The sequence below is a fragment of the Sturnus vulgaris genome, chromosome Z (assembly GCF_052056855.1).
Source record: "Sturnus vulgaris isolate bStuVul1 chromosome Z, bStuVul1.hap1, whole genome shotgun sequence".
Classification (NCBI taxonomy): domain Eukaryota; kingdom Metazoa; phylum Chordata; class Aves; order Passeriformes; family Sturnidae; genus Sturnus; species Sturnus vulgaris.
In genome coordinates this window covers 48,536,875-48,555,366 of record NC_142283.1, presented here as the reverse complement: position 1 = coordinate 48,555,366, position 18,492 = coordinate 48,536,875, and the positions used below count along the sequence as shown (strand labels likewise).

The following is an 18,492-nucleotide window of genomic DNA, read 5'->3' as shown; positions in this document are numbered from 1 at the left end:
AGCCTACTGCGCTTCACATTACACAGATGTGAAGGCCTGATTATAGCTGCTTCATAATTAACAGTGATCCGATTTGTTTTGTGGCATAAATGGTGCATGTGTAGAACATTAGCCATGGCACTCTCATTCAAATTCAACTCAAGGGCTCAGCGGCAGGCGGGTCACGAGCTTCAGGGAGTAGAAGCACAAGCTCCTCCATATGTTCTTGCTGCATCTTACTATGGCTATGAGTGCAAGATAAGTTCCCCAAAGAACCTAATCGTGTTCTGTAATTACAGCGCGGCTTTCTGCTGGCTAGAAATGAGGGAGAAGCTAAAACACTCCCTCATCAGATAATTTGTAAATTACTTTACATGGCGGATGCCGAACTCAGTTGGTTTTCAACTGCTGAAATTATAAATAATTGTAACAGATGTGGCAATATGGCTGGCCTCCAATAAATGAGGCCCTTGATAATTTGGCCGACCCTTTGACAGGCCAATTTAATAAAATGTGAACAAAATCTTCTTGCTAATAATTTATCATCCCTTTTCCCAATAGAATAAATTTAATTACCCTAGCAGTTAACAAGGTCACACCCAGATGCCAAACTCGGCTACAGTTTTGATAATGCAATCAGGAATTGAGAGGTGATGACAGCGTTGTTGTTTTTTTCATTACCTGGCTTCACATAAACACAGGTGGCGTAGCTTTCTTGTCAGTTTTTAATAATTACAGGCTATTATGGAATGCATAGTTAGCAGATTGAAAACCACACTTTAGTGAATTTGTTTGAGTATGATTGAGGTTCTAATGTACAGAGATGATAATGCATAACAAGCACAGTCCCTAGTTTACACCATTAGTGCACAGGTTTGATTTTTACTTGTGATAATAGTGTAATAGTTCAGCAGACAACAAAGTTGCTTTTTTTTGGACCAACCTGACCATCACATAAAGGTGTTTTTTTTTCTTTCTTTCTATTGCTGAGACTCAGTAAAAACTCAGAAAAATATGCATTTTTAAACTTACCAGGTGACTTCCAGTATGGAGATATATCTGTGTCTGTCCGTCTGTCTGTTTGTCTGTCTATCTATCTATATCTTGAAATAATTTAAAATCTTTGAAGAAAGACTGTCTTAATTTTGGTATATTTGTCTAGTTAAATCGTCTAGTTAATAAGGTATTTAAAAACTAAACTGCCAGAGAAAATGCTGTAAGAGCTTTTAAGAAAAAAAGAAGAAAAAGCCATAATACTTACTAGTAACTTCTAAACCACAATTGTAAAGCTTTGTTCCAAGAGTATAAAGATATTTTAATCAATGTTTACTTGGGCTTCTGTAGTGTTCTGTAGTGTAGTGTTCTGTGGTGTAGTCTGTTTTAATATTTACTAATTATAATGTATTAGAGGAAATAGGACTGATGTTTCAACTTTTGCTTGCTGTACTATGATCAGTTTTATGGAAAAATACCCAGTTCTGCTGTGTACTTGCTACTTAAAAAGTTGCCAGTTCAACTAATGCATGAGGAAATGTGTGTCTAGTTTGACAAAAAGGCTTAATGAAGTCCAGCCTTGTCTTTACGCTTTCAATGATGATTCTTCTAAGTGTTTTTTCCAGACTACAGAATGGTTTTCTTATCTTGTAAATTCATGTTTTTTCCCAATAATTTGGAACTTGAATTGTGTATGAGGAAGTATTCTATTCTTCCTTTATAAAAAAAATAATTCATACTGGGTTTGGGAAGTCTTTCTGATGAAGTGGCCACCTGGTCTTCAGAAAGGAATTGCATCCTTTTTTCACCTCCCTGTTCTTAGTTATTAGATGATCAGAGTGTTCTTTTTCATATGATAGAAATAATATGAATTTTGGAGGATGGCAAATATAAGTGTTGTGAGGGTGAATGGATGGTGGAAACTCTTTCTGAGTTGTAGGACATTTTGACAGCTCAGGGGAACACATGAGATCAAGGTCCAGGCTGGGTAAGTTACTCTTCAAGACTTGTTGCCCATCTTAGATGTATATGCAGTGACTAGACATGAGGCTGTGACAATGGGGTGCCCAAGCTGCAGAAGAGGGTTTGCAAAGGATGCTGTAGTGAGCACTGCCTGTGACTTAGCTTCGCTTAGCTGTCTAACTCAGAGTAACAGGAAACTCCTTCTGGACTTTTCAGTCATCATGGCTTTGCTTGGCATATGGCACTGGATTCCAGGAGTTTTGACTGAAGAAAACTTTTAGGTATGGTTTGTAGTCTTAATTGGGTGCCATAGGTCAAAATTACTGTTTTACTAACTCGGATATTCTGGTAATCTTGTACACCTGTTCTCTGTTCTGAGCTATATGTCTAAACTCTGCTCTGTTGTGGAGACTTTAGCTTTTGCTAAGCCACAGTGTGCCTACTGACTGCTTTGAAACACAGTTGAGCTTGCATCTAACTCACAGAAGGACTGTCCAGGCTCTTTTTGTCCTCTGCTAGCCCACAGTGTTGGTATGGTGCAGTTGGTGTTAGCACAGCTTTGTGCTGAGAAAGCTGAGCTCAAGCACAAATAAGGACATTACATGTTAGGCTGTGTAATTAGTCCAGAAGCTCTTACATATCCATTCCTGTGGTGCCTGCTCTGTTTTGCCAGTGTTGAAAAGTCATGCAGAATAGAAATATGATGGAGCATAACTGTATTTTTTTCCATATTGTTTGTAGTATTTTTGATAGATGACAGCAGTGGTATTGTATTTCCTTCCATAAGTACAGTGAATGGTTCTCCATATACTGCAGGTCTGTGGCAAAGATGATGTTTATGCTTCAGCTTGATTAATGCATCTAGACAACCATCAGCAGAGTCTCACTGTGAAAAGGCATGTAAGAATGGTGAGATATCTGCTTGACAGAAATGAGTATTCTCTTGATTGTATTTGTTGTTTAAAACATAAATGCAAGTTCTGACATTTATTTGGAATATATATTTTGCCTGTGAGGTAAGTTTCAGTATGACAATAGACACATGATCTTTTGTAAAATAGCATGTGATGTAAACTGATTTTGCTGTGTGAAAGAGGAAACCATTACTCTGTTAAGCTAGACCTTGTAATACAGTTGGATTCTAATCTAAGATGCTTAAACCTGAGAGAGAGCTTTTTATTTGCTGCACTCAGCATGTAGATGGGTAGACTCTGAAGAAGGTCACCTTTATGTGTACACTGAATTTGTTGTCTCATAGAAATTTTAGTTTTAGACATAAGATTCAGAATACACTTTAGGAAGTGAACTTCATGGAATTCTCTGTTGAGTAACTCTGTTAGTTAATATTTCAGTTCATAATATGAAAAATCTACAATGATAATTCTGATGCAGAAGCTGTTGAAGAACCTGGGGCTGCCTCTCAGACTGCAGTTTTCTGGATTTCAGGTTTCTGATCTTTACTATGAAACTGGACTCCATCCTTCATACAGACTTTGGATGATTTATGTAGTCTTGGAACTCACTATTTTGCTTTTTTTTCTCCTGATAGTGTTAGAATTTTAAAATCAGTGTTCCATTTTATTCTAAATTATTTGCCATTTTGGCCTTACTATTTGTAATGCTTCCCTTAGTTCTTAGATTACAATTTAGGTTTTAGATGTTAAAAAGTGAAAAGCCAAAAAAAGTCACGTCTCTCTTTGAGGATCTGATGGAATTGCATTTCATAGAATCATAGAATGGCCTGTGTTGCAAGGAACCTAAAGATCATCTAGTTTCACTCCCTGCCCCTGCTGCTGTGGGCAGGGACACCTCCCACTAGACCAGATTGCTCAAAGCTCCATCCAGCCCAGCCTTGTACACTGCCAGGGATGGATGTCCACATCTTCTCTGGGCAACCTGTTCCAGTGCCTCACCACCCTCACAGTAAGGAATTCCACCATAATAGCTGATTCAAATCTCCCCTCTTTTAGTTTGAAATCATTGTCCCTCATCCTCTCACTACATGCCTTTGTAAAAATGCTGTTCTTTTTTCATGCACAGATCTTTGAACTATGGTTTGTTCAGAGTCATGTTTTCTTACAGAGGAAGTTGATTGTTGTCTCATAGGTACTAAATCTTTTCACTAAATAATTTCGGTATAATAATATTTTTTTGCTCTTAACCAAACATACTTGGAGCACAGAAGTCTGGAAATATAAAATTAAATTGACATGTATCTCAAACAGAAGATCAGGACGTTCTCTTGATATTTGAATAAACAAAGTCTTTAGTCTATTAAAATTAAAATAACATTTCTCAATTATTCAAGGATATGTTAAGTCTAACGTAATAAAATGATACCAAACTCATTTTGAACTGGAGTCCATTGATAAACAAAACCTTTGTTTTTAAATTGATCTCAACAATTGCATCTAGGTTTTTAGTATTTCGGAAACTGAAAAAATTTCACTGGTATACTTAAAAAATTGAGCAGGTTTTCAGGATATTGTAGACCCAAATTCAGTAGGTAAGTATGTTTTGGTAAAAGTGATCTACTGAGTATTTTGAGGTAAAAGCAGTGGCATTTTGGAGATGTAAGTTAAGATCTAAGATTTGATTTGATTTTTCAAGAAATATATCTGTATAGCCATGTGGACAGAGACTGTAAGGGTTTTAGTAAAAAGTGTGCCTTTACGGTACTATTTGAAATAAGTATCACATATGGTAATTTCTGGGGATCTCTTTTGGAAGAAAAAAGAGTAGGAACATAGCCTCAAAACAAATGAAGAATAATACTGTTTATCTATTGGTCTTATTGAAGTCAACAGCAGAACCTGCATGACATAAAGGAGCAGGTTTTGATGTAGTCCGTGACTCTTGAAATGGAATTATGTTTTAAACCACTCAGTATTTCATTCTTTAAACAAGAAAAAAAATAGTGATACAATAAGAAGTTAATCTTTAGTGAAATTTCTGTATTTTTCTTATGGCTTAAAAGTCAGCAGCAGGGATTGGACTCGAGGATATTAAAGGTCCTTTTAAACTGAAATAGTTCTATGGGCACTTAACGGTGTTGAGTTGTTAAAGTAACAGTAATCTGAATTTAAATTGTTGTAACAGATTGAAGTTGTTGACTCTTTTTTGCGTTATTAATATAGTTCTGAAGCTTGTGTTCCACATGGAGCTTTTTTTTACATGCAGCTGAGAAATCAGTAAGATGTGTGTGTCAAGTTGGTAGGTATATTTCTCTTTTGCAAAAAAAAAAAAAAAAAAAGTTCAAGTAATAAAATCCATTTCAGAACCTGAGTATAACTACATTTCCCTTATCTACTGACAGTGTTTCTAGCTTCTAGGTTTTGTTGGATTTTTTTCCTCTTGTATATAGTGCTCCGGTTTTGTTCAAACAAACGTGAAGTCCAGTTTTCTTTAAAGCATTCTTTTGATTGAATGGCTTGTCTACTCCTCATTTTCCTGTTTTCCTTTTTTTTTTCCCCTGTGTGTTAATGAGCTAATGGTTCTTAACAGGCCTTTTACTGATCATAGGTGGTAATGACATCTGTTTGCAGCTACATATGGCCTAAACCATGCAAGATGCGGAGCAGAATGTATTTAAGGAACAGTCAGCAAAAGCATGGGCAATTTTTACTTTGACAAATTTCTTATACTTACTGTATGGAGAGCTGTGTTTTTCTAAAACAAGTGCTCAGTATCTTTAATTTGTAATTTATTTGTTGAAATTATGAGTGTATCTTAGGTTTTATGAAAAGCGTATTCTGCATAAATAAAATGGCTATGTCCATTTGTCTGATAAATACTAAGCTTACGAGTGTGTTTGCTTGATTGATTTTAATCAGCTTTGGACCACCTAATTTCTTGATTGGCATGAATTTGGAGATTTATTTACTTAACCTATTTTTACACTGCTTCTTCTAATTTTTGTCAGTATACCTGACTTGTTTTATTGGGGTATGCCAGTATTTGTGATGGTAGTGCCAAGTAATAATTGTACCAAATTTTTTCTTCTGTATTGAAATGAGTATTTGTCTTAAGAATATGCTTGAACAGTTGCAAGCAAGTGATGTTGTCAGGACCTAGTTAATAAGGGATAAAATAAAACTTCTTGTTAGTCTCAAGGTTGTGTCTTGTGGATGTAGTTTGTTGATTGAAGACTTTGCAGCTTGCCAGCTGCGTGTCATTGCTGTCAGAACACCACTAGCAATAGAGTTTCATGAATTTCCCCTCACCAATGCAGTAAAAGGTCAGCTCAAGCCTCTTCCATTGACTTTTTAAATTAACCAGCCCTTTTAGTTATGCAGTCACTTTGGGAAGCAGTTTACATCATTCCTTCTCCAGCAATGGCGCTGTGGTGCTAACCTCCAGCTATCTGGATGCTTTGACCATGTGGGATTTATGTCATCTTTGTCTGGCATAGCTGTTTGAAGATGAATGTCTCTCCCCAGCCTTATGGCACTGAGGAGGAGGTTTAAGCTAAAGCATTTCATTTTGTTATTGCCATAAGGTGACTCAACAGGCATATTGCTGCTGCTTACACAAAGCAGAAAAAGCTTTGCCCAGTGGTTGTTACAGAGTGGGGTATGATCACAGGCAGGTGATGAAAACTCAGTTGACAAGGAGTCAGTCATCTTGGTCTTGGCCGTGGATACATAAGTCTGCTGCTGGGCATCAGGGATATAACTTGTGGAATGCTACCAGTGAAATGTGTCCTCTCTGAACAGGTTTGGTAACTAGGCCAAGTTGGTTGGTGTGTGGCATCCTTGTATTGTGCCAAGGAATTGCTGCACATGTATTGATTGCTAGGAAAGGTCCTGGAATTCAGCAGTTTAACAAAATAAAGTACCAACATTGACTAACACTGTGACCTAGAATCTATTTTTTTTGTGAGTCTTCAGTTTGACCACAACACTTCCACTGTCTGAGTTTAAGGATGTAATGGCTACAAGTTGTAGATTTACAGTAAGAAAGTGCTTTTCTAAGGCAGTTCTTAACTAAAAATATTTTTAGTTACACAATATGCAGTTAATATTTTTTTGTTAGGCCAGTGATACTTAGAACTTGAAGTCTCACCAGAAACAAGCCCAGAAGGTGCAATCTTTTTCCAAGAAATTTAACAGTATGTGACATACAAAATACCATCTAATAAGTAGAATGAGTTACTGCAGAAGCAGTGTCTGAAAATGTTTCCTTAGTATTTTGAGATCTGATTTTGATTATGGATTCATGAACCATTTAAGAAAGCAGAATTATTTGCAGCTTTTACATGTTTCTGTAATGTTGATAATATGTTTCTCTAGGCAGTTTTATGTAAGTGGTGTGTTATGCTTCTGATTTTTTGTTACCAGTGTAATATACCTGTACTGTCATTTTCTAGGTATTTCAACAGCCTTCTTTAAGTGAGCTAGAGTGCTATATTACAGTGCAAGAATCTGAAATGGAGCTTTTACAGAAAAAAATGAAAAAAAAAAGGATCTTAACCTAGCAGAGCATAATTTGTACACTACAGATACTCTGGAAAGCAGCAATATAAGGACTGGAAGAAAGCATGAGGTAGGGTAGTTTTATTGTCTGGTGTATTTGTGTGTAAGTCAGGTGGGTGAAGCCAAACGTTTTTGCTCAAGGGTCCAGATAATAATTTTAATATCTGTTGACGCTGCTTATAATTCTGGAAGCTTGTTTGAATAGTTCCTGTGTTATCTGCCAAAGTCTTGTTAAAATAGCTGTTGGGAGTAGAAGGTTTTACCTTATTAAATACTGAATAAGGGATTCTTAATTAAATGAACTATTTGAAGGATAAATTCTTTGTAGGTTTGCTAAAATGAATATTTATCAGATTTTTGTGGTGTGTATCAGAATGACCATCTTTCACTGTAAGGAAAGTGAGAGAAATATAAATGGTTATTATAATATTTTTTTTAATGAAAAAGATTTTTTTTTCCAAATTCTTGACTTTTAGAGTGGGATATAGTGTATTTTCTAGGAAGAATGACAACAATGTCCTTTGAAGTTTACACTCTCAACTTTGTATAGTGCTGAATTGCCTGCTTCATGGAGTCTCACTGTTTGATTTAGGCATCAAATAATGATAACAACTATAAGCTATAGTAAGTGAATGATGTCTGTAAATAACTCTGTGATTTAAATGGATATATTAGCTGAAATCATGATGCTTTTCAATGTGTTCATGTTCTTCTTCCTCTGTTTCTATTGTGATTGGATAAAGTATGGGAAACTTGGAAGAGATCTTTTTAACAAGATTCCAAGGGTGAATGTGACTCTGAATGGTATAAATAATGTACAAGGGTGAACCATCATGTCCACTTCCTGAGAAATCTTCTAGTTCATCCAAATATGGTATTCTTTGAAAAATGTATGGCTTGTTCTTTCTTAATGACTTGTACTGTATGTTAGTTTTGGGAAAAGACACACTTTAGAACATTTCTTCAGGAGCATGTTGTGGGCATTTCTGTGCAAATGTGCTTTAGAAAAAGCAAAATGTTACACAGGCAGTGTAGAGTGAAGAATAGAAGGTGAGAAACAGCCTAGCAAACATAAAGGTCAGAAAGGAGGAGAGGAAGGAGTTGCTTCACGTGCTGGAAACAAGTTATTTCTCTGCAGCCCATGGAGAGGATCACGGTGGAGCAGATGTCAATAATACAGCTTGTGGAGGAGCCCAGAGGAAGTGGATATTTGCTCAGGGAACCACAGCTTGTGGAGGAGAGTCAATGCTGGAACAGGTTCCTCTCTTACGTGAACTGTGGTCCATGGAAGACTCGCTCTGGAATAGGTTTATCCTGAAGGATTCCAACCTGTGAAGAGCCTGTGTGCTGGAGCAGGAGAAAAGTGTAAGGAGGAAAGAATGGCCCAATAGGAACTGTTATGAATTAATTGTAAACCTTCTGCCTCTATGGCTCAGGTGGTGGTCAAAAAGTTGAGTGATGGAATGAAGTTGTGCCTGAGAAGCTGGGAGCTCCTCCTGGGTAGGGAATAAAGTGTTAATTAATTTTTTTTCTTTATTTCTTACAACCTTAATATATCTTAAGTGGCAATAACTTTAATTGATTATCTTCAAGTCGAGTCAGCCCATGATGCTGAATGGTAAACCCATAAGCTTTATCATCATGTTTCCTCCTTTTGTCCTAGTGGGGAAAGAAAGTGGGAGAGCACTAGAGTGGGTATTTGACCCTTTGCCTGGGTTAGGCCCTCACAATGTCTTTTTCTGTTTCCTCAGGGGAAAGTAAATGAGACTGCCGTGCTTGTCATGAACTGTGTCAAAATAAAGCAATACACTCCCTTGAGTAAAACTTAATACAAGTTTTAAAGCCTACTGTAGAAAAACTCTTCCTGTTTTGATATGTAGATCTGAGTCTTGCTCTTTCAATAGTCAAGGTTGTTTGGTATGTCCACTTTTCAACAAGTGCACACAAGCCTCTATTAAGTCTTTTGGGAACTCAATTGATGAACTACAAATCCTTTGTATTTAGACAACACAGTAAGTGAAATTGTGGAAATACTCTGGATTTTCCAATATAGAGAAGGTGGTATTGCTGTGGTAGTACTTTACCCTTTTTCCCTTGCAGTGAAATATCCTCTCGTTCCTTTGTTTTTCAGTCTTTTATGACAAAATTATTATGGTCAGAAGTTATTAGCACATGATTTGACAGGAAGAGTATGTTGGATATTCAGTGTTTGTTTTAAAAAGATGGTCCTTTTGACTTAACAAAGACTGTTGTGCTGTCCTTCATTCCACCTTATATACATTCCCAGGATACAAAGAACAAATAAGCATGGAATCATTTCTGATCAGAATAACACCACTTTGATGACTTACTGCTCTAAGAAATTTTGAAGGCTTTGAGAGAAGGAATAGTTAGAAAGGTGTGAAAAAGAAGAGCCTGGTACAAAGAGAAACTTGGCACTACTGTGATAAATTGGGATGTATGGCCACATTCTTCTGTATTCTCTATGTTTGTATATATGCAACAGCATATATACATCTATAGCCTCGTGTTGGTTTCTTTGTGAATTGCAGAAATCCACACCCCTTGCCAACAGCTGTACAGAGTAATAGAAGCAACTTATTATTTGAGAGATGGTTAAAAGCTTGGTTAAATTCGATTGTAATGTCCTGTTTCATGATACTGTTAAATGTGTATTTAGAGGCAATTATAACCATCATAGTCCAGTCTGTGTGAAAAATGGTATAGCTGAATGTTGTTGTGTATGAAGACTTGGCTTGACCTTCCTAGAGCTCTTTTTGGAGCTTAAACTTCGTAAATTTGTGAGCAATATATGATTTCTGTTAGCTGATTAAACTAGCATTCATATGTCTGCTGACTAATTCAATAGGGTTTTGTGGTTGTCTTGTAGCTGAGATATTTCATTGATATCATGCCTATGCAGAAAAAGGACTCAAAACATTTCAGGAGGAGTTCTGACTTCCCTACTTTGGTTTGATTTTTGGAGTTTTTTTGTTGGTTTGTTTTTTGGTTTCTGTGTTTGTTTGTTTGTTTGTTGTTTGTTTGTGGTTGGTTGTTCTGGGGTTCTGTTTGTTTTATTTGAATTCTTTTGGCACTTTATTCAGCATGAAACCTGTTGAATTCAAGAATGTGGATATTTGCAGTTTCGTCTCATGTTTTCTTTCATGTGCAGAAGGTTGTTTACAGGTAACAGAAGGTTGTTTAGAAATAGGCATATTTTCTTTTTCTGCTTGTGTGCCTCCATTATCAGTTATGTGTGTCCCATCTACTTACCTGCTATTTCTTTATGGTAAATCTTCTGTAAAAGAAAAGTTTATGTTTATTATGTATTAGAAACTCTGGTTTTCTGCTATTTGCTTTAGTCTTCGGTAAAAATGTTTTAGGATCATTCAATGAAAAATCTTCTGGTCTGGATTCCTTTACTGACTTGGATTAACATTATTCACTGATAACGTTGGAGGGGTTTTTTACTCCTAAACATGTAGAAAATTTTTGAAACATTCAATTTTGAAACATTTTATACATTCCTGAATATATTTAATACAGGTATGTCAAAGTTCTTCTGTAGAATTTGAGGACTGAATTAAAAATTAAATGTTTATATTTGGCGGCAGCTGGAGCAGTAAAGTTTGCACTTGTGAGAAGGGTAATGCAGTTGCCATCTTTCGAACTGAGTTTTGCAGCAGCCCCAGTCAATCTAATTACAGTATATTTTACTACACAATTTCTTTTGTCTTGATAGAATTGTTTACCTCCTTAGCAAAGATTATGTTCAAACTACTTATGTGCAACTGTAAAGCCCAGATCCAGTGCCCTTTCTCCACAGAACTTTAGTCTGATCACTAAGAAGGTGAAAGCAATAGCATGTTCTAAATACATATCACCAAGCCCATCCATTGTCACAGGAAATAATTTCCATATCCATAAGTGCTTAAGAGTTTTCTCTGTTTTTTGACACACCTTGTCTCTAGCACAATCCCAGGTAGCTATATATAAACTCTGTATGTGTATACAATATCTATCTATCTATCTATCTATCTATCTATCTATCTATCTATCTATACATACATACATACATACATACATATATATAAAAAATATTCCTATGTGCTCCTCTTATCTGATCAGCTGCGACTAGACTAGCAAAACAATGAATTTTATATTTTTCTGTATTTTTTTCTCTTTTTTCTGTTGCTTCTCGACTTTTCTCTGCCTATTTATTCTTAACAATCTGGTGCTGGTTGATCCACTCTGTTTCATTTGTTGTCCTTCACTTTAGCAGCAAGCAGAGTGCTTTGACCTTCTATTTCTGATTTCAGAGAAACTGTGTATATTCCAGACTTTCTGTATACAAGCATAAAGTTTACCTAGAAAATAATTCTTGAAAAATAATGCATAGTGCAGTCATACATGATTAAGGAATGTAGAAGATAGGAGGGTTATTTTTTTTTTTAAAGCTCTTTGCTTGATTCACAAAATCTGGGACTTTGAAGATGATTATATTTTTTGGTATTCAGATATTTCAGATTTTAAATGTACTAAAATTTTTTCCATATGTTAGTTCTGGGTTTGTGCAGGGGGGTTGGTTTCACTTAGGGTGAGGCTTTGTTTTTTGGGATTCTTTTTAGCCTAATTTTTATTTGTTTGTTTGTTTTTGGTTTGTTATTTATAGTTTCGTTTGATTTTAGGTTTTTTTGGGGGTGTGGGTGTTCTAGTTTGATTTGGTTTGGTTATTAGTTGATTGTTGGGTATTTTTTGTTTAGGGTTGTTTTTTGTTTTTTTTTGTTTGTTTGTTTGTTTTGTTTGGATTGGTTTTGGTTTTGGTTGGAGGTTTTTTTGTGAGGATGTAACAGTTTTTAAAAAATAATTTTGCATGCTTGTTTGTTGGGTTTTCTTATGTCTCTTTCAGGTATGTGTCATAAACAAAAGAATTCTGAAATCAAATGAAAAAACACATTGGAAATGTGTTTTACATTCATAAATATAAACATTATAAATATGAGATATTATTGTTCTCTGATATTTTGTGATAGATTTTTTTTTTGCCTTTTTGGAAACCCGTGCTATTTAAAATGAAGTTGTGGTATATGATGTCTTATAAATATTTCATACTGGAAGGTAGTGGTCAAAGAAAAAATGTCAGTTGCTAATTAAGATACTCTTCAAGATTAAATTAATTTAATGGTCTAGTGAAAATATTGACTTATACACTATTGAAGAAGAATTTATTCTTAATTCATTTTATTGTGCATCAGTTATTTCCCAAAAAAAGTGGCATAATGCAACAAGAATAATTTACCTTAAGTTTCTGTTTGGCTTTATGTGTTGATGCAACAGTATTTTACCTTACTGGCATTAAGTGTGTGTTAATATTTCACTGTTCTTAACCAAAGTTATTCCAAAAATCTGAAAGTCTAATTTTATGAGGCCTTTCTTTCTCTGCCATAAGGACATATGACATAGAATGAACAAGAAAGCTGCCCAGTTTAAGTGTTACTTTCACATACTCTTTCTCCAGATTGCTATATGAAGCTGTACATAATATAAACACATATTCTTGTCTCTAGTTAGTCACATTATAGTTAATGACCATATGGTCATTATGGTATAAGATCTACTGTCTGTTGTATTTATATTCCTCAAGCATATTGTTCCTTCAACTTCACAGTGTGTTAAACTATTTCAAAGGGAAAAAAAATCCTTTCCCTCTTGTTTCTGGTTGTCCTATCAAGTGTAACCTTGGACCCTTATAGAGCAATTAGACCAGCCTCTATCCCCTCCTTTGTAATGAGGTTTCTTGCATTTCTGAGTCTATAACCCTTTAGTCTTCCCTAATGGGACATCATTATTCTGAAAGAAACAATGTAAATGTAAATGAATATTCTCATTAACGAGTCACAGAGAAACCTTTAGTGGTAGCGCTGTGGTAATTCTGCTTGTTATTTCTCTGGTATTCCATGCAGATTTTTTTTTTTTTATAATTCATTATTAGTATTCAAAATTACTTCTTCTTTAATTCTGCATGTCTTTCATAATCCGGTGTTCCAACTAGTTCAACCATGTCCTTGTTTTATTCTCCAGGAACCACCTGTGAAATGTTCAAGGTCTCTGTCCCCAAAGAGCTCTTTCAGAGAGTCAGAGGAACTAAAGAAGCTTAAAATAGCTGAAAGGAAGATTGAAAACTTAGAGAAGATGCTACAGCTAAAGGTGAACATTAAATAAAAATAAATAAATAGCCTGCTAGCTATAAGCTTGCATAGACAAAGATATACCAAAACAAATAGACATTTTAAAAATTAAAAATACACATATTTTTATGGACTGTAAGTCTGTTTGGATCACAGATCCAGTGGTTTACCTTTTTGCTTTACTGTGTGAGTTACCTGCAGTCCTGTGGAAGCTTAATTGAGCTGTCATCAATAACACATAGTTGTTAATATATTTTCAAAGTTTGTGTTTGAGAATATATATTCCGAGAAATTGATGTGTTCATTTGAAGTAAACCAGAAAGTAAAAACACTGAAAGTGCAAAGAATTTTTTTCTATACAATAAAGCAATACTTTCAAATGTTGAAGTCAATAAATTAAATAAGATTGACCCCTGGAAATTATGTAAGTTATGACTCAGTTAGTTGCTGGTCTAATAAATACTGTTAAAAAAAAAAAACAACAATTCCCCTTGCTCCACCCCTTCATAGAAAATTTTTATTGAGCTTGTTTTACAGTCTCTCATTTTGTCCCTGTTTCACAATTTTTTTGTAGCTGTTTTTTTCTTGCTTTGGTATTTTGCTACAGAAATACCTTTTGAACAAACTATTGGTTTAAAATTGCACCTCTGAATGGAAAATGCAAACCCTGAGTCACATTTTCTTAAACACCTAAAATACATCTTCTTCCCTCTCTTCTCTCTCCTCCCTCTCTTTTGTTGCTTATCTTTGTTCAGTTGTGGGATTTGAAAGATTTTTTCAAGTATGTGCAGTCTAAAGAAGAACTGGTTATATTGAACATCCTGTGATAAAAGTAAGGTAAGTGAAAAAATTTGGAAGCTCTACCAACCACAGTGATAAGTTAATTTAAAAAAAAACTAATTGGGAAATATATTTCAGTACAAATGCCACAGTTCATCCATCTGTATACTTGGGAGAGTCAACACATGTAGAATATATAAACAGGAGAAATTATTTAGACTTCAGATTCAGTGTTCCAGGTTGTTTTGTTCCTGGGAGACAGAAAATTAATTGTTGTTTTGTTTGCTCTCCCTGTTGAGAAATCTAAGGCATGTCCACCAGCTAAACCTGAGAACTGGCCTTTGGGAGGCTTCATATTCGTTACTTGGCCTGCCTGACACTGATGCTGCCGATTATTCTGGAACTGTAGGGTGCAGCTGTTCTGCTCTTGGAAGCAAAACACACACTAGTGCGTATGGTTGTTGCCTTAAATGATAGACAACTCCACATTTCTTCAGGAAAGAGGATGGAGGAAAGCAGATGCAGAAGAGAAAGAGCTCTCTCTGCATAACCTAAAATAATAATTTGTACCATTCACTATACTACCTTTACTTATCTTCTATTTAATCTTAAAGTATAATTTTAAAATCTGTACAGCTTTACGATGTTACAGGTGCGGGATCTCTATTGCAGACATCCATGGTGTCTTTAAGGCTAAATCTCCCCTTGAAAATGAACACATGAACTTCTTGCATTTCCTCTTGACAATCTACTTGGCTCCTTTTGCAGATTGCTTTAATGGGTTGAAAAGAAGCTGTAGAGGCCCAGGTCATCATAGCAAACACTGTTGTGGCACTACATTCATATTTCAATGAGGCTACTGCCAGCATGACAGTGAACTAAGCTGTCATAAAGTTAATATCACTACATTTCAATTACTATTCTGTGGTTTCCTAATGCTGCCTTCAATTAAGCATAGTTTCCAACAACAAAAAAAGGATTTTATCAACATTTTCAAAACTGGTCCTTGCATTATTGCATCTTCAAACAAAGCGTTGTCTGTATGATTACTTGAAATTTTCTTGCTCAGAGAAATGGTTGCTCTGTCAATACATACACTGATGATGCATGTCTGGGACGTGAAATGATGACTTTTTACATTAGTCCTTTAAAAAAATTGGTAACAAGTTTAAAAAAAAAACAAAACCAGCTCTATTTTTGGGGTTTTCAGGAAAAGGAATGCACCAGTCAGCATTGCAAAGAAGCAGAGGAGGTCAAGGTCCCATTCACAGGTTTTTCCTGTTCTCTCAGCAGACTCATTTCTGAACAAGAAAAGGTGGCTCTTATCTTTGTTGCTAGTATAAATGGGGTAATCATTTAAATTCAGAGTTTTTATACAGAACTGGCTTTGTTTCTGGACATACTAAAAAGTAACAGAGCATGTCTGATTGCACCTTTGTTTACAGAAGAGAACGTCAAAATAAATAAAGTGTTGGGTTTTAAACAACAAATTATCAAGCTGCTACTTACATTGGTGCAAAGCACAATTACTTCAGTCTATCGTTGATCTTCAAGGAATGAGTAAGCATTTGGTTGTTGAGAAGTAGGCATTTGATACAAACTAAGAATATGTTCATCTTCTGTATTTCTCCTAGAGCTGTGATCACTGGTGTAGCCTGGAGGAGGTATTCCTGGCTTTAATTGGAAGGAGCTCAAAACCAAGAGGAGCTCTTCGCTTTGAGTTTTCTCATCTTTTTTAGGTTCTAAAGTTTTTGGAGGTAAATAAAACTAGAATATGTACATCAGTCTTTAGGGCCACCTTAATACTTGTTTGTGTGAGCAAAACCACTCTGACATTTACCTCAGATTTTGTATGTAGTCCTGTTCCGTATATAATGCTGAACATGAATGTTCAAATGCTGAAAGTAGATGAGTATTGCAGCTTATCCACATAACTGTTTGTGGAAATAACTATTTTTGCAACTATTAGGGGACTCAGTTCTTGTAAGCCTAAGCATAGTCAAATAATTGAATCAGTGTAATTTTTAAAATTTCCTTTTTACTATAACAGAGGGTCAGTTTCAACAAAAATTTGAATTAGTGATTAAAATCTTTTGACTTGTCTGAGAGGCCCGCCAAAAGAAAAAAAAGAAAAAAATTTAAAAAGATAAAAGGGGCTTGGTTTTTTTTCAGAGGCAGTGGGGTTTTTCCTCCTCCAGATGGAACTTTGTGTTACTGTTTTTCATTCTTGCATGGGAAGTACTGTAGATGAAAAGGGACAGCTGGAGAATAATCTGGAGGTCCAGCGCAGCTAGAGAGGGTTGTTCTGTCCCATTTCTGCAAATATATACAAAACTGTGTACAAGACAGTTCAGTTATTAAATATAACATCATTCAGACAGAGATGAATCTAACAGATTATGGAAATTTCAATGAATATTTTAAGTCCTGAAGTGCTTAATTCAACAGAGAGAGTGATTAGGGCAGTTAATTGTCTAGTTTCTATTTTTGCAAGAGCAGAGAAGTGATAAGGGAAGGCAATAACTGTAACAGAATGGATAATAGAACAGGTAAGCAATAATGAAAAATGTAGATTCATAAATAGGAAAGGCCAAATTCTACAGTTGGTTGCATCTCTGAAAGGGCATTGATACTAATAAGCTTCTGAGGATTTATATTGAAGACATTATTTTCCAGTACCCTGCCAGACTTGACCAGCTTTTGCTAGCAATATCAACGATCTCAGAACAGTTGTTTCATGAACTTCTCTTGAAAACTGAACATCTGTAATTGTATTCTTATGAAAATTTCATCTTGCAAAGTTTGGTGATGGTCTCTCTGTTCTTAGTCTAAGATTTATACTGCTATTTATGTAGTTGTTTTTAATTACATTGTGATATTTACATGAGCCATGTAAAACGAATTTTTTAAAAATTCAAAATTTATAAATGTATTTGGTTTTGAGCTTATTTCAGAAAAAAACCTACCACCACCACTTTTGGAAAGTATTTAATGGTACAGTTACTTTGTACTTGATTATGTTCCTAAATCTTTTCTTTGTGTTTCCTGAGTCACTTCCAGAGAACTTCTAGAATTTTTTATATAGTACCATTTGAAACTTTAGTTAGTACCTTTCAACTTGTGCATCATGAAAGCTGGGCTACATTTGGTAAGCCAAGCTTAGTACAGGTACTTCATAATTAGCAGTACTCTGGAAACCCTTCCCATGTTTTTATAGTGGGATTCAATTTTTGTTGTTTGCAGCTCTGACTATTTGTCTGTCTAATTTATTGACTAATGCTGAAAAGTCCTCCTTACATATAAGCAGTAAATACTTGCAAATAAAGTATTCTGATTTATTTAGTGCTGTAGTTGCTCTACAGGCAGAGCCCCCATTGAACTGAAAATGAAGCTCTGATTGCAAATTTTGCTACAGCATAATGAATTCTTTGCTGGTGAATTCTTTACTAGTGTATGCCAGAGTTTGACTTGCTTTACACTGTGAAATACTTCTTCTTAGTGTTAATTTTTTTCCCAGAGCATTGTATTGCCTTTTAGAAAAGGCTTTTTTTAAGCTTGCATGATGCTATCCTGTAATATAAGTCAAGGTGTGTTTTACTTTTTGTTCTGTACATTACTTTGTATGGTTTTGATTATATAAGAGCTATTGTAAAAACTGGTTTTATTTCTTGTTTGCTGCATTACTAGAGGACAAAGTCTGGGTGTTGCAGATGTATATATATTTACAGAAACAACTTAATATGTGAGGAAATCCTGAAGCCATTTGAATGTAAGTTTTTCTCATGTAGCCAGTATTTCCCTTGAAAATATATAGATCAGTTTTCCATTGGGAAAAAAACAACAAAAAAAAAGTAGTTCAAATGAAAAAACAGTGCCAACAATCCTTTTTCAGTCTATGTGTTTTAAAATGTATGAGGCCTATGCATTCACCAGATAAAAGCTGACATTTTGGTAGTAAACTTTTAAAACTTTCAGCAGCATGAAAATAATATTTAACTGAATTGCTAAATCAGCACAATTTTCCAAAGTAGTAATAAGAAAACTTTAACTTCAAGAACTGTGAGTCTCGATCTTTCTATTTAGATTTCTGAGTCTCATAGTAGCTGCTAGAAGAG

General features: G+C 35.2%; 1 protein-coding gene across 1 annotated transcript in view; it reads left to right on the top strand.

The window, feature by feature from the left end:
• The window catches only part of CNTLN (centlein), a 168,238-nt gene that overhangs the window by 59,194 nt on the left and 90,552 nt on the right, over window positions 1-18,492 (top strand). Inside the window, 1 exon segment of the mRNA XM_088157014.1 lies at window positions 13,491-13,616. Coding sequence (XP_088013140.1) covers window positions 13,491-13,616 — 126 coding nt within the window.